Here is a 24,912-nt window from a genome sequence, read left to right as displayed (position 1 = left end):
ACCCCTGGAATGGGAATAGCTGAATGACATCTGAATGTTTCAATCATTCAACAAGCTAATATTGATTAACTATATGCAATTTATGTTGGTTCAGTCCCCAGTATTTTATGTTATTTGTGAGACAAACTCCAAAACTTAGTGAAATTACAGAATCAATCAAGTGTAAAAGAAGCAGTGTGGTTAGCAGGATTTTATAATATAAGCACTAGAGTAGAATAGTGGTTTTAGTAGATTTGTCTTCCTCTAAATTCACTCATGACTTGCACTGGATGGATTTTTTTCTTTGCCGAGCCTCGTCTGACAGCTGCACACGTTTCCTCTGGTTTCTCTCTTTTAATCAAGGGTTTTTTTGCAGGAGCTTTCATTCTCCACATCACAACTGGGTGCCGAGGCCCAGCAGGACTTTGGATTCGGATGATCTTGGTTGAGGCAATGTAAGACATTTTCACTGTTTGCACCACAGCATTCATTAAATTTTTGGCCGCTTGGATCAGGGAGGTGACACTGTCCAACTGTAGGGGGAAAAAAAGAAAAAGCTGTTATTGAAGAGTGTAATCAGGAATTTAAAGAGATTTAATTTTACAGAAGCGGAAAAATGGCACTTTGCTTTTATCCCAGAAATCATTGAGTTAATCTCATTTTATATATCTATGTATAATTATCTACTTCAATCGATCCATCCACTTTTGATCATTTATCTATTTATCTGATGCTTAAGTAGATTCATGTTCTATCTTCTAAGATGATATCTTTGAGAGATTAATTTCTTTCTCTTGGTTTTTAGTGAAATCATATAAATTCTTTAGTACCCCAATCCATGTAGTATCATAATGTCAGATGGTTGCCACTTTCATTGTAATGGATCTGCCTATTTCCAGGAGGTAACACTGAGCCCTTTCTGTAAGACAGGACTATCTGCAATAAAATCCATAAATAGTTTTATAAGAACAACTGTATGTATATGTATATTACAATGTATAGTTTAAGATAAATATCATACACATATGTGGGTATAGACATGCATGCATACCACTCCCTTTCATGAATATTTTCCAAATAACTGTGCATCTAAAAGGTTCTCTTTTTTAACCTAGAACTTTTATTCTATCGTGAAGCATGTCAAAATAGAGAGAACTAAGGCTTTACAGTCAAATAAAGTTGAGTTTAAATTCCAGGTCAGCCATTTTCTAACTTAGGAAAATTATTTAAACATTTTGATCCTAATTTCTTCAGTTATTAAAAATAAAAAATATGTATGTTAAAGGTAAAGTAATACATACAAATAAACTAGTAGAGTGACTGCCAAATAGTTGAATTTTACTAAATAAAAAAACTGACAACATTGCTTAATGACGAATACGCACTAATGAAATTACTAAAAGAAGCTTTTCCCTACATTATTCTGTTTTTGTTATATTTTCACAAAAACAATCTCAAGAAAAAATGAGGTGGTATTTCTAGAATCTTGCAAACTACCGTAGAGCTAAGCCAAGTTGATTCATTTTTATACACCCAATGTCTCTTGAATCATTTTAGTTTGGCAGATTGTCATCCCCAGCCAACTCATACAGGAAGATTTGCCTCCACTGTCACCCCTCTGTGATGTGAGCTGTCAGGGTTGAGACTCAAACACTGGCTCTGTAGTTAGTAAAATCTATCAGGAGCTGCCTGACCTGAGTACTCTACCTTTGCTGTTTGAGGAGTCTCTTCTCACATACAGAGTAAATGAGAGAAGGAAAGTAGTAAGCTGAAGTGAGGTGCCTGGGGCTGTGGTCTGGCTGGCTGCTTCCTGGGAAGAAAATTTAATTAGCTCCATTATATGCCAAGCCTGAAATCCTTGAAAAGGTAACACCAAAAAACATGTAATTTGAAAGGCAATAATACTTGGCAACTACACTTCTTTTTGAAGCTAGAAATGTAAAATCTGTGCATGTGGCAGGAATGACAAATGTTTTACAAACATTAAAAAGGATTTCATGAAGCACTCACATGTATTTTAGAGGATGCTTAGAGCTTCTGAATCTGTATACAACGTTAAAAAAATACTAGACTTTGAATAGGATAACACACTTTGTTATTAAATTACTCTACAGACAGATTTTAAGCTAACATCTGTCCTTTAATAATTGATAATTTTCATTAAAAACCTCCTGGAGTCCAGTTAGACTCTGAAGGGGGGTTCCAATCTCACCATAGAAAGAAGCAAATTTTTTCAAATAATGAAATGATAGGAATGGTATTGAGGATCCTTGCTAATCCCATCCCTCAAACATGAAAACATTGAGTATATCCCAAAGGCTCTGTACCATCATAAAGTCTTTCACAGAAGCAGGTGCTAGGGACCACCTGTCATTCAAGATTTCACCAGTGGCTTTGACCTTCCTACCCTAAAACTTACATTCCATTCCCTTCCCTTTCTTTTGACTGTTCAATCTTGTCATGTACAGATTGTTATTTATTTCTTCTCCTTTTAATTTTTTCATATAAATTGTATCTACCAACCAGCAATTTAGGGAAGGTGTCTAAGTTCAATCCATGACTCAAAATATAAAAACTGTCTTGTCTTCTTTCTTCACTGAATCAACAAACCCCCACCTCTGCTATGGTGATCTCTTATTCTGGTCTCTGACAAATCCTTTGATTTTTAAAATCCTAAATGGTTATGGTAAAATCTTCTCTGCTTAGAAAAACCATAGAACAAATCACCCCTCTAGGAGAGCATGAGAACTAGTTTTGTAGAAAAATTAGGACAATTGCTGAATGAATACTATTATTTCATGAGGAAAGCTTGTAAGACACTCTATGATATTTAAGAACTATATGCCTTAAGACACGTAACTCTCAACTATCAGCCAAATCACAGGCTATACAAGCAATGGACAAAAGCAAGCCTAGCTAATGGTAGGAAATTTTGTTCATGTCCCAAGCAGTGTCTCAGGCTTACTCACAGAGTACCTGCACAATTTAATGTCTGAAAAAATTATTATAAATCCTTTTATCTAGGTCTACTTTCATGAAAAATCCTTTAAGGGAAGAATTCAATAGAATTCTCTGTGAAAACAAAGGCAAATTTGAGTAAGATAATGCACTACTTTTGGATCTGTGTTCAACTTATCGAAGAAAATGCTTTCAACTTCACAAATGTACCTGTGCAAGACAAGTTTTTAATTTATTTTAAAGGCCTGGTAGAGCAAACCAACCAAACTATAATACTCAGATCCATAAATTCTCTTACCATTACAAATCACTTTCATTAACTGAAAATTCTTCCAGGCAAATGTAACTTGAAATACTTACCATAGAAAAAGGCTCTTTTTCCCTATTATCTGGTAACACTCCTCTCTGATCTAGATGAAATATTCTGGATCAAAATACCAACTGGGAACAATAATGTCTTTTAAGCCCTTCATACCTCCTGCAGTTACATGTAAATATTTTCATGCTATCATATATAAGCAACTTCCCTCCCACCCTTCCAAAAAAGACAAGATTTTAAATATCTTTTCAAAGAGGATTGTTACCTAAATTGAAAGCCTCTTTCCCCAATGTCTACCATTTACCATAGTTAATAGGATGACAGGCATCCTTCTGATGCTGGCGCCCTGTACTTACTTATTCTGATAACACTGGTGTAGTTTCAAAATAACTGAGCATGATAGTCTAATAATGTCACAATAAGCTGCTCAATATTGTCTATGTCCAAAAGTAAACTGATAGGGTCTGCCTCCCTTATTTTTTAGTATTTAGATAAAAGATTATGTTCAACAAATTAACTCTTATGTTAATTATGGTATGTATTTTGCAAATAATCCAAATAATGCCCATTTAAATACAGCCCTATTCAATATTATCATTCTATATGAATCTAGGTTTCTTTTATTATAGTGCCTCTTCTGTGCTTTGCAGCATGTACTACATGTTTTCAGTCAAACCATCGTACAAATTCGACCAGTTCTAAAAATGCTTTCCGATAAAGGGCTTGCTCCTAACTTGCAAACATGTTAACAGCCCTTTACTACAAAAAAGGAGAAGTTTAACAACAATAAAGGGTGTTTTCTTTTTCTTCATAAAATGTCAACTTTTTGTCCATGTAACTAGTATACGTAGACTATCTGGATCTTTTTACAAAAAACAGAGCTAAACGAAGCTAAGTCAGTCCTTGACAACTACGTAAATTTAGAATGTCTGCTAGTAAACTACTGTCAAAATCCTATTGTAATTACTGATAGTCAAGAGGAATATTCAAAAAGACATGCTAGATAGTCCTTCTTTAGATTTCATAGTTGCTCACCTATCTTATGTCAAAACATTAGAAGATCTTATAATATACTACTCTAACTCCCCATATTTTGGGTGCAAGACTTTTCCCAGACAAATGCTTTGCATGAGGATTCTAAGCCTAGGTAAACTCTTCTTCACTGCTGTGGATCTCATCTCCTTGCACTTAGTCTGTCACCTGGGGAAAGCATAGATTTCCAACGCCTGTGTGAACTGCCATGCCAACTGCTTCTGCTAAGACTCCTACCAAGTGAAAAGCCTGATGCTGCCTGGAAAAATATGTTTCCTGTCCAATAACCATTTTGGTAAACTGGTACCAAGTATAGCTTATGATTTTCTTGTAAGTCTCAATGTTTACTTGAACTTAAAGGCCCCTGGTGAATGCTGTACCTGCACAAAAGCAATTCTACCATGGAATGCTACTCAGCCATAAAAAAGAATGAAATCATGCCTTTTGCAGCAACAAGGATGGGACTGGAGGCCATTATTTTAAGTGAAATAACTCAGAAAACAGAAAAGCAAATACTGCATGTTCTCACTTCTAAGTGGGAGCTAAATAATGAGTACACATGGACATACAGAGTGGAATCATAGACATTGGAGACTTGGAAGGGCAGGAGGGTGGGTTGGTGGGAGTGGGGTGCAGGATGAGAAATTACCCAGTTGGTACTATGTACACTAATAGGGTGGGGATTATACAAAAAGCCCAGACTTCACCACTATGCAATATATCCATGTAACAAATCTGCACAAGTATCCCATAAGTCTACTTTAAAAAGAGAGAGAGAGGGAATATGTTATGGAAAAAAAACAAAACAAAACAAAAAACAACCAATGAAAGCAAATGTGTGGCATTTGGTTTCAAGTGTAATAACAGCTTATAATAATTGCTGATGTCTATTATATGCTGTTATGGTCAGTTATCATAAATTAACTCACAGAAACCCTATAAGGTAAGTACTATTATAACATTATCTCTTGTTATAGATGAAGAAACAAAGAAACTGGAAGGTTTGGTAACTTGTTCAGGTGATACAGCTAGAGCTGAAATTTGAATCAAATAAGCCTGGGTCTACCTGGTGTTCTTACTCATCACAAAATCTTACCTCTCAGTGATGTGCTATTTCCAATTTGTGATTATTTTCAGATTTTGAATAGGTGGAGAAATTACACTAACATTAATACAATGTCTAAAATTTTAAAATTGACTGTCCAATAACTCTGCTTTTAAGAAGATTGCACTTATTTTTCTAATGCATATTGCTACCAGAAACAATGAGGGTATTTTATTTACCAAAATTTTTGTTAGGATGGTGGTTTGAAAATGTACCTACGATATTAATTTCCAAGTTGTACTTTTTTGGAATAGCAAATAGAAATGCTCAGTCACTCTTATAGGCCCCAAACTATTTAGATTAAGATGATTTTATAACAAAATATTTTTAATTTTAAAATCTGGATCTCAATAAGCAAATCAATAAGGCAAAGAAAAATTATAAACAAATCACATTATAGCTTCTAGGTCATGGAAATGAATAGCATTTATTTAATTTTTAAAATGTGTCCATGTAAATACAACCCTGATTAACCAAACTTTTTTCTGATTCTCGAATAAAATTAAATCATTTGTTTGCCTTAGTTTTGCAACAGAAACCAGCATTTGATTCCTTGACCATGGAGTTTCTTTTTAACTCTTACTTACTTTTAAAATGTTCAGTTAAACCATTTGGGAATGAGGTTAGCATAGGCAATGTAAAAAGGCATATGTATACATGATGCCATATTACGAATGACAGCACAAAATAACTATTTCTAAAAAGCGTTGTAAATTTTTGTAGTCTTTCTATCTTATAGGTGTCACTTGTATCTCTAGATTGATCTAATGGTGATAGTTGTACACCACAGGAAAAATAAATCAACAAATTCAATCTTTTCATGATCCACCCTGAATGTCTCTTGAGGATCTAATTTTATCCCAATAGTTGCTTAATACATTCTTTTGTTTCTGAACAGATTTTTAGAAGAATGGCCTGAATTGAAAGCATTCTTCCTTTTCAGATGCATTCAAAAATGCTAAACAGCCTGGCTGGCTTAATAGGCAAATCAAAATAGGGGCTTTATTAAAGCTAGTCAAAGTGGAGTTGCATCGCCAAATTGAAATTGTCAAGCTTATAACTAAATTGAGAAGGTGGCTCATTCTTTGAATATGAAGAGTTATTCCAATGGACCACTGATAGGATGCACATAGTAAATTTCTCCTTTGCCAACTCTCCATTAGAACATGACAACAGAAAAGAACAACTTAAGTGGAAAGAAGAAAAATCAATGCATGGCATAACTAAAAATATTTAACACTACCGAGAGGCCCAGACATGAAATGAAATATAACATTTATTCAATTATAATCTTGTACTGTCAAAAGCATTTTCAAAGCAATTTTTTTCTAAAGCAGATACTTTAGGTCAAAAACATTTTGAATCACCTCACAAGGAAATAATCACAAACATAATGCCAATTCAGATGTCTACTCAGAATCCTTGTTAATTTTACTTGAAATGGCCTGTTTTAAAAATATACTCAGTAATATTAATGATTAGCTATTTTTCAGCCATGTTAACTTAAAGGAAATGCTTAGCTGAAAAGCCGATTTTCTATGATAACTATAGCTCTAGTTAAATAGATTCAGAAAAATTAGTATATTTTTCCCCAAGTAGAGATGGCAGGAGTGGGGTGGGTTTGCAGAGGCTCTCTCAATATCAGTGTTTCAACTTTAGCTTCCTCTTCTGTCCAGCATCAGTCAGGACACTGAGGTCTGCCTTCTCTGTAGATATTTATGAGATAATATTCAACATGACTTTTTTTTTTTTTTTTTAGCATATGGGTATACACATGGCTATGATTTATCATAGTGAAGGGATGTAATGCACAATCAGCAAAGGGAAAAGGTATATGGGGTAAAGTCTGGAGGGAACCAAATACAAGCTTCCAAGAATTCTCTCTTAGTGCAGTCACACAGAACACGCTTAATTCCTACAGCAGAGTTATGACAACTCAGATGATATGTTGCCTACCAGAGAAGGTCATTATTAATAGAAACTTAGGGACCAGGGTATTTATTGGGGGCTGGTCATTTACCAAAATTCCAGACTCTAGAAGGAAAGCAGGTGTTCAACATAAATCACATTATATTAATACAAACAATCTAGGCACTCATTTCGGAAATGGTGGGAACCCTCCTGAAGCCCAAGTTCCTAGACACCAGCCAAGAGCCAACCTTGCAAACAGGACTTTCTAAGGATAGTAGTCTCAGGCTTGCTATTAACGGGACATCCTGATTATGCTTCAAGAACTACGGGCTAAGAATAAGAAAGCACCGGTCTCTGTCCTCAGTCCTATACTCATGCCTTTCATGACCATAGGCAAGGAACGTTTAGGTTGTGTGAAGCAAAAAGGCTAAATGGCATTAGTTTTACAACTTACGCAGGACTTCTGGTCCACAGATCTTTTCACCTATGATTTTCAACTTCTTTCAATCTTAATTATTCTGCCATTTTAACAATAATTAGCAGTATTCAATATTTCTTAGCTCCCTTATCTCTCTCCTACAGACATCTTGCAGAGCAGAATTATCCATTTGCCTTACACTGAGCCACAGGTGACTCAATTTTTAGAGAATCTCCTCATTGGGCAAATTGATTTCTAGATAAGTTGATGGCCACCAACCTGAAGCTGACAGGCAATGCATCTAATTGTGTTTTTAGCCAATTGTTGTACCAATTTTACTCAAATACTATTTATTTCAAACCTTCACTTTCATCAAACCTCTGGCCCTCATATTCTCACTTGCTCTGTGGATTACTTCATTTAAAACAAATATAAAATAAGCAAGCAAACAAACCACAGTACTGAAATAGAAAGAGTAAAAATAAAACTGGTCCAACTTCTATTCTTCATTCTTACTCATTTATATTAAAATGAAAGAGTAATCTTTTTTTTCTCTCTCTCTCTAAAACCAATACTTCTGCTGTACTCTCGATTCTTTTCCTCCCTGCCTTCCTGGGGACTTTGCACAATTAATAATTCTTTTCTCCTAATATAACTTTGTTCTTTTTTACTGGATTTTTCCCTGTGGTACATAAATGTTCATAAAACTCTATCTTAAAACATAGCCACACTTTTTGAAAAGTAATCTATACTCCCTAAAACTATTTTCCCTCTCACTTCTCAAGCAATCTGATTCCAACTTTCATATAAATATTTTCCCTTTTTATTTACATATATAACATATGTATCAAATATGTGATATGATATATAATTAAATATATTTATATAATATTAATATATACTAAATTTATTATATACCATATATGTTAAATATAGATTTCATATAAAATATTTACATAATAATGTATAATATACACTAAACATATTATATAATATATAATATATTACTTATATATTAAATCATTCAATAGGTAACTGTATACTTGGTTTCTTTCAATCAAATCACAGTTATAAGATCATTTAATTCTCATTCTTATATAATACTCCATTATATAAAAATATCACAGTTGATCCATTCTACTGTTGATGGATAAGTTTTAGATAGCTAGGAGCTATTTAAAATAAATAATAATTTGTGAATATTCTTGTATGTGCCTTTTGGTACAAAAATATATGAAATGCTATTGGGTATGTAACTGAGAGTGCAGTTGTAAAGTATCAAAAATGCATATATTTAGTTGTATTGGATATTTCCAGAGATTTTCAAAGTACTCCTACAAATTTCTACTTCTACCAGTAATATCTGAGAGTTCCAATTACTACATATCTTCATCTACACTTTTCCCCCCCATATTTTTCATGTTAGCCATTTTGTAGGTATGTAGACATAATACATTGTTTTAATTGGTATTTCATTGATTGTTAATTAAACTGAGTGTATTATGTTTATAGCACTGAATGCATATAGAGACCTTGCTCAATTCACTTTTTAATAACACTTGCATTTTTTCTTTTTCATTTATTTTATCTTTTTTCCCCCCTTGTGTTATTACACTAGATAGAACCATCAGGATAGAAATGGTGGTACAAGGTGTTTTTGAATTATACTCTAACTCAGAATGCTTTCAATATGTTCTCATTTATTTCTTAGTTAACTCGTATTAGATATTTATTTTTTAAAATTTCCTGGTAAGTAACGATTTACGACTTTTCCTTTTATTATTGATTTCTAACCTAGAATACTATTATTATTAGAGAACAAGCTCTGACTGATTTTAAAAATTTAATATTTGTGGATGCTTTCCAACATACAGTTAAATTGGGCATGTTCTAGATATACTAGAAAGGAATGTGAATTCTAAAATTATTACATCAGTATTCTGTTTATGTCAACTAGTTTCCTTGATTCTCCTCTCAGTCAACCCCCTCTGCACATCAGTTATCAGGTAACCGCAGCTCTACTTTGTATCATTGCAGATTAGATGTATCTTTTCTACAGTTGCATATAAATGGAATTCTATGGTATGTAATTTTTAGTGTCATGTTTCTTTCATTTCATGTATGTTGCTGTGTATATTCATAGTTCATTTTATTTATTGCTGAGAAGTATTCAATTTTGTACACATACCAGCATTTGTTAATCCATTAACTTATTGACTGACATTTTGTTTGCTTACAGTATTTTGCTATTATGAATAAAGTTGCCGTGGCCATTCTTATACAACTATTTCGTAGCATATGTTTTTATTTCTCCTGGGTACATTTCTAGAAGTTAAACTTTCTCATACTGTAACTGCAGGTTTAACTTTTTAAGAAACAAACAAACCGTTGACTAAAGTTATTTTATCATTTTCAATTCCACCAGCAAGGTATGAGCATTACAGTTATTCCACATCCTCAGCCATACTTGGCATTTGGAATATTTTTATACTTTAAAATTCTAGTGAATATAAAGTGAAATGACACTGTGGCTTTATCTTGTTTTTCCCTGATGACAAATGATGTTAAGGATATTTTAGGGTACTTAGTAAACATTTGCATATTTTATTTAATGAAGTGTCTGTAAAATATTTAGCTCCACTTTTGGGCTATCTTTTTTTTTATTCAGTTTTAGTGTTCTTTATATATTCTGGATATGTCTTTTGTCAGATATACGTATTGCAAATATTTTCTCCTAATCTGTACCTTTTCTTTTCATTTCTTAACTGAATCTTTCAAAAAGCATAAGATTTTAAAGTTACTGAGTCCGGTTTATAATTTCTTTATGGTTAACAATTTTTTTATACTATCAAAAAATATCTGGCTACCTCAAAATGACCAAGATTTTCTTTCATGTTTTTTTCCAGATATATGAAGTTATAGATTTATGTTTAAGGCTATGCCAAACTTGGTGTTGATTTTTGTTTATGGAGTGATATACAGTACATTGTTTTCATATATATAGAGATATCCAATAGTTCAAGCACCATTGGGTCAAAATGATTCTTTTCTTTTCAAATTATCTTGGAATTGCTGTCAAAATTAAATTGACCATATATGTTTGGCTCTATTTTTGGACTATCTATTCGGTTTTATTTGTATGCGTATCTTTATACCAGTACCATACTATCACACTAATATCACTTCCTTGGGAAAGAGTTCCATGATACCTGGACTAGGTTGGATCCTCTTTTTATGTTCTATATCAATCTATGCTTTATCTAATATTAGATTGATTATAAGGCAATAAGATTCATATAGACGGAGACAATGTTCTCCTTCACCCATCTTATTGCTTGACACTGGCTACAGGAGATATTGGCATACAAATAAATCCTTTGAATTACTATTTATATAAGTTGTACAACTGTTAAGTGCAGAATGCACATGCAAAATATTTTCAAAGATAGATATCATTTCAATTGTTCTCTCGTATTTTGCACAAACTATTAATATTTTTTAGACATTTCATACCCATATTCCATCCACCACCAGGAGGTTTATGGTCTCTAGCAATGGCACAAAAATCTTTGATCAAATGATGTTTCTCATTATTTATGTTTAACATTCACAACACAAATCTTTTGAAAGCCATGCTTGTCAGTAAGTCCCAAATTCCCACTTTTAGATTAATATCTCTCTTAAAAACTTTAATATATCAATGAGAAATATGTCTTAGATCAAGAATAAAACATCAGTTTTGTAGTAGAAAACCTATATTTGAATCCCAACTCTGCCGCATGCTAGATATGCAGACCAGGAATAAATCAATTAGCATATCTGAGCTCCAGTTTCTTTTCAGTGCAATTACAATAAAAATACATTTTGGTGTTGGTTATTAAGATCGTGTGATAAAAGTTATACTTAACTTTATGTGTTGACATACACATGCACATAAATGAAGCTATGGTTTCTACAAGTTTACAATATGAACTGGCAAATAATATGACCTCAATTTGGGGATTTTGGGTGGAACAATGCTTTGGACAAATTCTACTGGTGTTTGAAAATCCAGAAACAGCCCAAGAACATTTCTTGACAATTAATGGTGAGGGAGCAGGTACTATGACTCTTTCACATTACCTACAACACGCTTGTGTGCACACCTATGTGCACACACATGTGTACATGCACATTCACACACACTTCACACAATTCTCAAAATAATGTGAGGCCAGCTCTGTTCATCATAATTCTTTTAGAGAGTGTATCAGTTAGGGTCCAGTAGGAGGAACAGAAACTACTCTGGGTGTTTCAAACATGGAATTTAATACAGGGAATTGATTATACAGGCAATGGAAAAACCACAGCCAAATGAGAGGTAACTTTCACCACACCATCAGCACAAACTGTTACCATTCCTAATGCTGAAAGAAATGGAGAAGACGAAGCCATGACAAGCAGATGAAATACCAAAAGTGGATGACTGCTTGCCAGTAATTAGTCTGCCAATCATCTCCCATTGGTTAACCCTAGCTGAAAACTAGTAGTCAAAACAGTTTGACTAGGAAAATGATCTCACAGCAAAAGTAACCATGACTAGCAAAATGGGATTTTTGCCTGAGCATGCATATCCACTCATTTTCAATACATCATGGTTTCATTCCTAAAATCTCATAGTACTTACTTTTTCATATCTGTGATTACAATATTGTGTGTTTAATAAATAAAGCTCATGTTTGTGCTCTCATTCAATAAAATAAATGTTTACACAAAATCAAGTAGTTGTCTTCCTTACCTCTATCCGGAGTAATGAAAATATGGTAGAGTGATGGGCTTCTTTAGTACTCAACTCTTTTATATACTTATGACCCTTAACATGCTGTCAAACCTATACTTTGCTATAAAAATTCCAATGTTTAGTTAGGAAAATAGGGACCACACAAGCAAGGGGGGTGCATAAGTTAACTTTAAGTTATTTTTTATATACTTAAGTGTATATACACTGTGCACACTTATATACAGAATATGGTTCTCTGATTTTAAGTAAAATGACAACTTCTCTGCGTTTTTTTTTGGAATATATCTGAAATTCTGCAACATGTTGAAAACTTCCTTTGTGACCTAGTTTTTTGGGGAGTCTTTAAACATTTGACTATGATTTAACATGACCTCATAAACTATATAAGTGACTCTATTCCTAAATTAAAAACTGACTTTCTCCAGTATTTGTAAAGTAAGAGCTATATTGAGAAGATGACTAGCTTTAGACAGTTGCAACAACAAAATCTATTATAAAAGTACCAGTTTTCTAGGTTCTTGCATGATTTTTTAATGTCACATCCTTCCCATAGTCTCATTTAACTGGTAGGTCTGGGCACTGCCTGGGCATCATGCCTGCTGTGGCCCAGAGACATTACAATTATGTACCTTGTGGATTGTTTAAATGTAGTGTAAGCAGCAGCAGCATTAACCCATACCATTATTGCTTTATCAACACAGGAAGGTAAGGGCAGCAGGTAACAAGACAGAACAGTGCTTTAGAAATTATTCTAGGAAAAGCCTGGAGCAACAAGGTTGTTATCTCAGATGTGAGGCATGGAATATGTCAGGTGTAAAAAATGCACCCCGAGGAAAACAATTAAAGTGACTGTCTTCTATTTATTCAAGACTCACAAACTTTGTATCTAAGTGAATATCAGAGGTTGGAGAAGTGTCCGCAATGGGGAAATGCTAAAAAATTCTTTTCCTGCATTTAATGTCTTTTCAAATCAGAAATCTCTCTCATCTTGCCTGGAGTGTCTTATAAAACACGAAACAATCTTCCAGAGTCTTTCTATAGATAAGCACAGCTGTCTTCTAGTTGAGAGGATGAGGTTCAAACACATTTCAGAGCAGCTGGTTGTTGCCCTCCCAGCTGCCTGGAAAACAGAAGATTTTATTGGCAGCAAGCCCCAAGCCCGAAGCAGTAGGCGTCTAAATGAATCCCCAGGCATTGGAATTCAGCAGCCAAGAGAAGCATGAGCCATGTATGGTTTTTAATCACTGCGAACTTTGTCTTTGCAGAAAGTCAAAGAATGAAGTGCACAGAGTTGGGTGGGTGACTGTGTAGGTGAGTAGGTGTGTGTAGGGAGAGATGGGACAAAGGAAATAGAGCTGAGGGGTTAATAATATGGACTCTAGAGGCAAATGACATAAATTCAAACAAATTCTTTCTTTGAGCCTCAGCTTTCTCCTCTGTAAAATGGAAAATCACTGATACCTACATTATGCGATTGACATGAGGACAGAATGTAATAATATAGATAAAGTGCATAGCACAGTGTGTTGTATATGCACTGGTTATCCTTACTGTGATTATCATGGTTCTGAAAACAATAGCATTCCTTTCCCAATTGTTTGCAAAAAGTGAAAGGAGGAGGAAAGGTTAATTTGTAATAATGGCTCTCATTTTGTAAATGTGTATCAAGGCCATATGCTTTAGAATAGTATCTATAATGCTCATAACAGCCCCGTGAAGTTGTTATTATTTCTCCCATTTATCAGATAAAGCATCTAAGAAGTATGACTCAGAGAATTTCAGTGCCTTGCCCAAGGTAACATAGGCAGTTAGAGGTAAAGCTGGAATTAAACCCAAATCTGTATAACTCTAAAGCCTTCATTCTCTCAACCATCTTGGTCTGCTACTTTCTTGAAGAAAAAAAATGTTTTGTGACTTAGTGAAAAAGTCCTCTTTCAGTTGGAACTGTTTTACTCTGGCTGAGATATCCTGATCCACTCTTTTTACCTACCTCTTAATGTTTTACACTGAAATATTCTTTCTCTCTGATTTGAGAGTCTTTTTTCTTTTTTACTTAAAAAAAAAAAAATCCCTGAATACTGAACTCTGTTGATTATCTTTCCCCAGTTTCTCTGAATGGCACTCCGCAGCCTCTGTTGTCTTCCAGAAACATGTGCCAAATGTGATTGTGCACTAGTTCTCCTGCATCTTAATTGCCCCTGTTCAAGGGAAAGATTGACTATTGTGATTAAAAACTGAATTTCTGGCCAAATCCCTATATTAGTAGACCCCAATTTTTGAGTGTTACGTGCCTAATAATAGACTGAGTATTCTGTGTGTGTGTGGGAGGGGTGTCTGTATATGTTTTCCACTGTAGATGCCCTGGGTTTTATCTTCTTTCTTAATCTCACCATTCAACTTGAACATACATAGGGCCAAGAAATGCAATAATATAATGATATTAACACACTGGTCACAAAAAAAAAGGATTGTCCTCTAGAACAAAGCTATTAACCTAGGGGTCCAGACACACTGGTGCATTTAAATTACTTTTGACATGTGTCACGGGGGCTATAATTTGATGGTAATAATGATAGCTCAGATACTGAAATTGGAAAATTATTTACTGTTTTCCCATAAATGAGAGTTGTTTCAAGGTTATCCCTCTAATTACATCCTTTCACTCACTTGCATTCTGATATACTTCCTGGAGTAAGAAAGAAAGTGATGGAGAGCCAAAGCTGAGTTCCTAGAAATCAAGCTAGAAGCCCACCTCATTAATAGTGTTCAGTGAAATGGACCTACTCATAAAAAATATATTTGGCATGTGAATGTGCATCATAGCAGAAAAACAAAAATTGAAAAGTTCGAGATGGTCTCCTTTAGGAACCAGAGAAGTAGGCTAATAAGTTAATTGTCTTTAAAGATCTTCCCCATAAAACTAATATAAAACAGAATATGGCCATTCTCTAAGAACCAAGATTCAAGGTCCAAATTATTTTCTAACAATATCCATCTTTCCCACTTAGTAAGCATTCAATTCATTTTGATTCATCATCTATGACATCTTCCATGGCAGATACTCTTAGGTGCGTATCCAGTAGCTATTTGTCCACTCTTCTTTGATAATGAAACCCTGATTTATTCAGACAGCAATTTTCCCAGGCCTGAGGAATTGCTCACAATTGGTCTTTTACCCTCTACAACTGATTGCTCTAGGGGTGTTTCGTGTGACCCGGTCCTGACTGACAGGGTAGGAGAAAGTGTGATAAGGTGGTTCTGGGAAAGATTCTTTTCTGCAAGTCATATAAAGAGAATGCTCACTCTCTTACTTCTTAAAAAGTAGTAGTACAAAAACGTAAAATTTGGAGTTGCTACATCCATATTGAAATTATTAAAAAAAAAAGCACAACAGTAGGAAACAAATGATGACAGAGGAAATCAGAAAGAATCCAAGTTTAATGACATCAATAAACCTTGAAACAACCATAATCTGGAATTTTTTTATGATTTAAGTCATTGATAATAAGTTTTGTTACTTTTAACTAAAAGTATTTCTCTTTCCAAATCCCATTGCCACCTACCTCCTCACTCTCAGCCCAGTAGTTCAGATGAAGATGATGCTATCAGTCTCCTGGCTGGTTTTCCACATTCCAACCACCTTGGAGACTTTGGCGGCAGCTATTTCTCTCCAGCACTGTCTGCTTTGCATCACATTCATGTTCAAAAACAGACAAACATGCCTTACTATGGGCACACATACTATGGACACTCAGCGCGACACTGGCTTCTTATTTGAACTTCCAGATCATAGCTTTACTTAAGCATGACTAACTACTCCATTTGCTATTGCTCACCTACAACAAGTTCATCCTGCCTCCATAAGAGGAATCCCAAACTATTTTACCTATGGAATCACACACATCCCATTCACATCTATTTCCATCTCTTGAATCCAGAGTTTTGAAGCAGAGTTTCTATTATTTCAACGAAAATAGTTATTGTAGTTATGGATCAAATAACATAGTATTGTTCAACAATTCCCTGAGAAAGAAATACAAAAACATGGGCAGAGCGGTCACTAAAAAAAGGGAGGATGAAACACTGGGAGACTGATTGCACTGAGGAACAAAGGAAAGTTCACTGAGGAATAAAAGATCTTAGGTACCAGGAGGTCAGAGTTTTCATCTTAGATGACCATTGATTGGAGACCAATGTAAAATGGCCATTCATTTCAGGGTGCTCTGTAGTTTTTTAGAACATAGTCTGGGCCTATTAGTGCAGAAATGGAGATCTCACAGCCTAATAGAACCACAACAACTCTCAGACTGAGAGACTGTCAAGTAGAGAAGTAGTGTTCATATACCTATATCCCCCCTACTCACTCCCATAAGCAGCTGAAATTCCAAGATGTACAAACCAGTTAAATTTGAGTTATTCCTTTCAAGATAATACCATGCATATAATACTTGGGTTGGCTGCCAGCCATGGAAATGAGGGAGAATAAAAAAAAAATAAACTTAGGTTGTTAAAGACTAGAAAATTTTGGGCTATGATACTAATCTTTTGTCCTAAGAAGATAATCTTTGAACATATCATCAATCCTTTGAAAAATCTACTGTTCAAAGGAAGAAAAAAGAATTTTTTTTGCAAGGAGATGCTAAAATATGTTTTTATAGGACCTTTTTATTTCAAGATTATCAAAAATGGATCTACCAATGCCATAAAGATAATTTCCACTAACTTGCAGTTGTTTTTTTTTCTTTATTTTATAGTTCAGCTTATAATCATGTCATGTTTCTGTTTTGCTCTCCTTTAAGATACCTGGTTATTATGTTTGAGCATGTTGATTTATTTGAATTAAGCAGAATAATTGACAGAGGTAACATCCTGTGCTAGAATTTTGGTGAATTGAAAATACTTGTTTTTCCTTTTACTCCAGATTTTGTTGCATGTAAGAAAAACCTCCCTTTAGCAATGTCACAGACAATGCAGCTCAAATGATGATAAAACATGATGCGTGCCAATATTTTATTATTTTTAATTATGTTATCCTTTTAGTTCAGTGAAAAGTTTGGTATAACTCGAGGCCATTCTGTGTGTGTTTTCTTCTTTATTTACTTTTTGTTGATTTTTTTTAAATCGACAGACAACATTGTATGTTTTTTTTTTTTTTTATCATGTACAGTATCCATTCCAGTTTATGGAAATGCTTTTGCACTGAATACAGAAGTCTAAGGATATCTTTAATGGGTGAGCTTTTATGGGTAATGATACAACCAAGCTATAGTTCAGCCTTTACAAATGCATATTTTATTGGAACTGTCAGAGAAGTGAAGTGGTCTGTGGAACAGACAGTCAAGAGTTTAGATAATGAGGTTTTTACAACAGCATGGAAGCAAAAGTATCAATCCTGCTTCTTTGTGCAGATACCTGATGCATCTTGGCTCCAGGCTTTTCAATTTATTGTTCAAAATGCTACCAGGGAAGACAAATGACTATCCCCAGTTGTCCTGTAACAACAGTAAAGCTTCGGTTATAGAATTTATACCTGGATTTAGAAGGGAGACTGAATAGGTTGTTCAAATCTAAATTCAATAATAGTTAAGCATTGATTAAGATGCTTAATTTCTTTAAATTAACTCTTGGTGCCTGGTACTAATACAGTTCGAGTGCAAACATGTTCTATTGTATTCCCAAATACTTTGGTCAAATCATTGTTTCAGATATGTATAAGTCATGAAACCAAATGGATTCATGAAATAAAAATAGTAGTTGTTTGAATTAACATTATAAAAGGGTCTAGATTTACAGACTCTTGATGCCACCTATCTTGAATTCCCTGACCCATACTTTGGGTCAATAAAAGTATGGGCCATTTGTTGGACAATATCTATGACTTCAGTTAATGTTCATACACTGAAGCATTCTACATCTCTATCTTCAGCCCACTCATCTTGTTTGGGTTCCATTATCATATTTCCAGTTGCCTCCTAGAAATTTACACGTAGATGTTCTGTAAGAATTTCAAATATAATGCAAACTTTCTGCCTAGCAAATCAGCATAATGGTTAAGAATGATTAAAAACGCAGACTTCAGAAGCAAATGGCCAAGTTCAAAACTTGTCTCTGCTACTTATTAACCATGTGATCCTGGTTAATTTATTTAATTTCTCTGTGTCTCAGTTTTCTCATCTGAAAAACAGGCATGATAGTTGTATCTATCTTATAAAATTAACATGACAATTACATAAGTTATATATTTATATCTCTATATTTAAGCACTCATGATAGTGTCTGGTACATAGTATGTAACTATATGTAAATTTTTAACTACTATTCCAAAACCATGCCTATTCTACTCACAGTCCCCAAGATGTACTCATTCTAAATCTCTCTTAATTGTAAACGCATTTCTTCAACTTTTTATCCACTTCATTAATGCAAGTCAATGTCCTTTTTACATGAATCATTGAGAGAGCCTTCCCTTAGTTCCCCTTTCTTTAACTCACCCAGAATTATATTTGTAGAATATAATTCTGTTAATTACTTTCCTGTTTTATAAACTTAGTATTAAGCATGTCATAGCCTCAAATGACTTTGCCAACCTTATTTTCCACCACTCCAAGTTACTCACAGTTTCTTTCTCATGTTATAAAAAGAAAATTATGCTCCCACGACTTTGTGCATGTTTGTATCTTGTCCAGGTTTCTTTCTTGAATTCACACTTATTCTTTAAGATTCAGCTTGATTATCCCAGTAATTCTCCAGCGAGATGGTGATGATTTTCCCAACGCCATTCTCCCCTTTCAGTTAGAGACCATCACTAATTTCTTTGTGCTGCCTATTGTATTTCGCACATATGCTGTACTTCTATTATAGCACTTATCACAGTGAACTGCTATTTCCTTGTGATCTCCACTGAGAAAACAGATATAAAGCTAAAGATGTAGGATAAACAAAACTCTAATTTTATTTGATTGTTGGCTCACGTTTAAGTGGTGATTACATTTTTTCAAAGCTCCTGGAGAAATGACTATCATTTTCTTTGATTCTGTGGACCTGATAAATCATGATACTTTATAAGCATGTTTGGCATGCTAAAATAACCAAAACAAAGAGTGGAAGAGAAATGCCAGCTTAATAAAAGCAGGTTCAGATTTACTGTCCTACATTCGAAAAAAAAATACATCATGGGCTTTTTTCATGTTGCCTTGATATAAACCAAGAACATTTAAAAGGAGACAGGCTTTGGTTCAAATACTTTACCAAGTGATTTTTAAAGATTTTTAAGGAAAACAGTGGCCACGGACCATCTCAGTAAGAATACTGGAGTTGAGGGAAGACAGTTATTCCTTCAGTAAGTTTAGAAAATAAATCACCCTCTGAATGAGGTGAATATTGTATTTTGAAATATTTGATTCCATCGAATCTGGAATCTGAATGTTTTGTTTCACTTTCCTGACTTTGATACTTAAATATACTTTATAAACCATCTGAAACCAAAGATACAGGACTAAGTCTGAATTTGACCTGATGGTACCAGGAAGAGAATACATAATTACTTCTACTCTCCTTAGTAGAATTTAAGTTCTCTCTCCCATGTCAAAAAGATGATGCAAAACATGGCTCAATATCAAAAATCAACTTGTCACATCTATAACCTTGAGATTATTTATTGGAACTAAGCATATGGTAAGATGATTGGAGACTTAAAGGGGTTGGTAGAGGCTTGACAGAAGGAAGTCTGATTTATAACCTTTCTCATCTATGAACTTTTCAGAGACTTTCATCTAATATTTTTGCTGGATCCCAGCCCTGAATTTATTTAACCTTTGTGTTTGTGCCAATTTATTCACACCTTTGAGGTCTACCTCACCCCAGAATCTGGATCCAATTCTTGGCCAGAGACAAGGCCCTATAAGGCATCTTTGGCAGGTAGCTCAAAAACTTAACATTGAGTTCCTCTCCCTGCCAGCCCTGTAACTAAGTTGGCTTGTTAGATCCCTCATAATTGTGTTCTGACTTCTGATCTGTAACTGGAAGACAGCATAGGATGGCAGAATGAGCTTTTGAACAGTAAGTCAACAGACTAAATAGTCAATGTAGGCTTTGGCTTCTGAATAATTTTTTCCTGCTTATTTAATGTCTCCGAGCTCAAATTTCTTTGTGCAGTATGTAGGTTACATTGAATGATTTATAAGGTCCTATCCAATTCTACAGTGTTAACAGTCTTAATTGCTACCTTTTTCTCCAGGTCTTTCACAGACCCCTTAAAATTATGGCAGATCATACCAGTGACTAGAGTCCTTTCCTTAAAGTATCATGCTTAGTTCTTTCATATATGCAAATTATCTGCCTGCCCACTCATCATGAATATTCTCTTGATTTAATGGAGATTTGGGGGACATAAGCCTATCTTAATATTTTCCCTTGTCCTTGGCATTTCCTACAAATTACCTGTGCCCCAGCCTAGTATAATTCTGTGAGTCTGCGCTATCCCTTAACGATAGCCTCCTGGGATAATCCTTCTAAACTCTCAATGAACAAATAAAACATAACCAACCTACATATACATTGGTTTCTCAAACTGCTATTATTGTACTGCAGTTTTCACAATATAAACAATACACTAGGGTGTGATTATTTGATGAACTGTTTAACTGTAGGTTTCTTTTTGCTTTAGCAAGATTATTTAGAACAAAATACAGTGTGGTGGTGTTTTGGGCAAAAGTAATCTGAACATCAAACCTTTTAATCTTGATTAATAAATGGACAAAATGAAATATCCTGGAAGGGAATTGTATATTATTAATGAAAAATAAGTTAAATGGAATTAAACAGGTTTTTCATGTTCAAATCAATGTATTTGAGGACCTACTAACTGATAAATAATTAATAAAATATTCCAACCAAAACCAATTCTAATTTATCATTTTACATTAAATTCCTAGAACTCAGTATTCACCTTAACACATAAAGAGAATTTTGGAATCTACAAGAAACGAGGGCCCTAAGCAGTCATGGTGTAAAAATCCAGATGGACAGCACTTTTCCATGTGGAATATACCGGCTCCTTGTATTTCTAAACCAAAAGAAATTTTAAAAGTACTATTCAATTTTATTTCATAGTATTTGAGAAATTGGCAGCCAGTTATTGGGAGGCGGTGTGATATTTAATGACACCTGGCCCCAGATTACTCTAAAGCATTGATGATCCACAGGGTATAGGCATTTTTAGCTCTCACTCTCACTCCAACATAACAAAAACTGGAAAAATACATCACTCTACTATGTGTTATATATTGATGGCTACTATTATGGATTATGTTATGCAACCTATACTGAGACCTTCTCATATCATTGAAAGGAGACTAGGTGAGATTTGGTACAAATGGAATAGTGGTAAAATATTTATATTAAGAAGGTATGTGAGTTCATTTTACTTAGAGATCTGTGATTGTACACACTTTTGGTTTTAGCAAAAGTAGAATTTAGATGCATAGGCTTCTACCCCAGCAGTGAAATAAAATATTTTCTGATTTAAGGACCACCCTCTAAGGATTTAAATCTTACGTATAGCAAAATGCTGGCCTTCCCAGATTCTCATTCAAATGTTGGTATTATAGCCTATTCATAAATCAGTTTGTGAAACTTGTAATGCTTTTCACAAAAGAAAACAATATTTTACTGGTAGTATGCTTTCTCTTTAGCCTGTCCATGTAACCTTTCTTGTTTAACTCAAGTTACGTATAAAGTATTTAAGTTATAGTGATTCAGAACCCCACAATAATAATTAGTATTTTCTGATTCTTTACAATGCCATAAGCCTTACATCCATTATCACATTTAATCCTGAAAGCAAACCAGACAAGTCTTATGGGTATGTGAAATTGAAATTCCCATTTTATAGATGAGGAAAAGGAGGTTAATTATCTTTTCCAAGACCACAAATCTAGTCAAACTGTATAACTAATATTTTCATAGCTTATATGCACATTAAATGGTGCTTATTATGTCCTAAACATTGTTAAAGAGTTTTATGTATATTTTAATCATTGAACTGTCATAGGAAGTCTATACGATAGATCTCTGTTTTACAGATGAAACATAGAGATCCATGGTCACAAAATTTGTAATAACAGCAGTATGTGCACCCAGGCAGACTGGGTCCACAGTCCATGTTCTTAACCATTGTACAACACTTGCTCCCAAATCCAGGGAAAACTCAAAACCCAGGTCCACCTTACCATAAAGTCTGCTTATCTTACTACACACCATTGCCTCCCTAATAACATGCATAATGGTATGTGGAATAATAAAATGTATTCGATATGCCAAGTCAGGATTCCTGGAACATTTAAGCTACCCAAGTCTTTCCCTTACAGAAAATAAAGTCAGAGACTGCATCTTTCCCCTCAGATGAGCAAGGGAAATTCAATTTGCTAGAAATAATTCCAGAGAGCTGGGCTGTGGGTTTATATGGAGAAGGGGACCAGGCTTTATTCAAGTATAAACTCTGGGTTCAGTTACAAGTTCAGAATGTTATTCTTGTTAGTTCCTATATTATCTCAACTGTCCCAATGACTGTCTCACTACCGCATGTTACCTTTCGTGTCTTTATTAAATTGATCTAATCTTCTCTTCCCAAATGTGATTGTAGTTGGTCTCAGAAGATATCCTCCACCTGCTGGAAACTTAATCAAACACACAGTCCCAAAACCTTTAAAAGATGTTCACAACTTGCAACAATGGAAAGAAGAAAAATGAGTAAAAGTGGCATTTTGGAAAGGCTCAACTTTTGTGTATGTCTTATTTCTAGAACTGGTGTTTCTGGATCACTCCAGTTTAACAGAGAATATTCATCTCATGTAATTTCCTGCCCCAGGCCCTTATCACCTGCTTTGTTTTGTTTGTTGTTTAGATGGTATATACTTGACATACCACTTACTTGACATAAGTGAGTCTTTAAAATATCAAAGGAGTAGATTTCAGAGAAGAACTCTATACTCATTTGTTTATTTTTCATTAAAACCAGGCTTATCTGAAAATCATTAAAATAACATTTAGGGCTAGGTGCAGGATAGGCTCTCTTGTGATATGGAGGGCAGTTGGAGATACCTTAGTGCTTGGGGATGATAGCAAGGATATTGCTACTGGCAAAAGAATTGAAATAGGGAGACGCATCTATACAAATTTATTTTCACTGCCTCTCTTCTTTCTCTTTATCAATATGTCTTCTGAACTTCTTATGGGGAGAAGTACAAAACGGGATTTGGGTGAGAGAATAAAAACTGAAAGGATATTTAGCACGGAAGAATCTTATATTGCTAAGCTAAAATTCATTACTTATTTATTCTTAAAGAATATTTAGTTTTGTGTTACAGTAAAATGTTCTGGTTAGAAGTGCAAGCCCTGGATTGAGAAGACCTAGATTTAAATCTTGGTTCCACAACATATCCATTGTATCACCTCAGGGACCAGCCACTTAGCTTTTGCCTCAGGTTTTAATTTGAAAAGTTGTGATAATTACAGAGATCTCATGAAATTATTATAAAGATTAAATAAAATAATATACATGAAGAACTGAAAACATTTTCTGGTATATAGCAAGCACCAGTAAGAATTAATTCTTGTCATTGTTATTGCTATGGAATAGTTATGTTATTTTTCAGATGCATTATGATCCAGATGCTGGGATGATAGTTTCACACAGAGGAGCTACACAAATCACAACTGTACATATGTACTCAAATATTAATATTACTAAGGTTCTCTAATGAGAAATAAAATCATTTTCTGAAATGACGTAGGACTAACAAAATACTCAAATGACCTCACATCAAACCCACTTGCTGCGTGCAACTACCAAGGTGAATGTTAGGGCGGCAAAGCATACCTCTCTATCAGGATTTCTGTTTACCTTGGCTCATGGTGTAACAGAAGGCATGGCCTGAGGAAAAAAAAAATGGCAAAAATATTTTCTGTCTGTTTACAACATCTACCACTTTTTTACTGGAAACTAAAACCTACATTCCTTGCCTCAGACCAGTGGTCAGAGGGGCAGGGTAAAGTCTTTTGTTCTTTGTGCTACAGGAGATGGCTCAGCCCCACCCAGACCAGTCAGGTCACAGAGGTCTGGGTGGAGGTCACGGAGATCTGAGCGGAGGTCATGAGATTGTCTTCCCTGAGATAGGACAGACTACAATTGAATAGCAATTGCCCAAAGCTAAGTGTCACCCCTTTAAAAGCTCTGTATTTCTGCTTATTAATAGGATGATGGCATTATAGACAGTAGTCTTCATCCTCCTCATTTGCTGACAAATTAATAAACTCCTCTTTCCTTCTCCTCAAACCAGTTGTTCTTGTTCTTCTGATGTGGCCTTGGGGACAAGTGCTGAAGCGGGACAATATGCGAGCTTAGGAGTGTG

General features: G+C 34.5%; 1 protein-coding gene across 1 annotated transcript in view; it reads right to left on the bottom strand.

Annotated features, from left to right (window-relative positions):
- Window positions 1-224: 224 nt before the first annotated feature.
- The window catches only part of CTNNA3 (catenin alpha 3), a 1,434,719-nt gene continuing 1,410,031 nt past the window's right edge, over window positions 225-24,912 (bottom strand). Inside the window, exon 17 of the mRNA XM_069460558.1 lies at window positions 225-512. Coding sequence (XP_069316659.1) covers window positions 225-512 — 288 coding nt within the window. The remainder of the gene's footprint in view (window positions 513-24,912) is intronic.

Source organism: Eulemur rufifrons, chromosome 28, assembly GCF_041146395.1.
Source record: "Eulemur rufifrons isolate Redbay chromosome 28, OSU_ERuf_1, whole genome shotgun sequence".
Classification (NCBI taxonomy): domain Eukaryota; kingdom Metazoa; phylum Chordata; class Mammalia; order Primates; family Lemuridae; genus Eulemur; species Eulemur rufifrons.
Note: the sequence above shows the minus strand (reverse complement) of the source record. Positions and strands in the feature narration are given on the sequence as shown.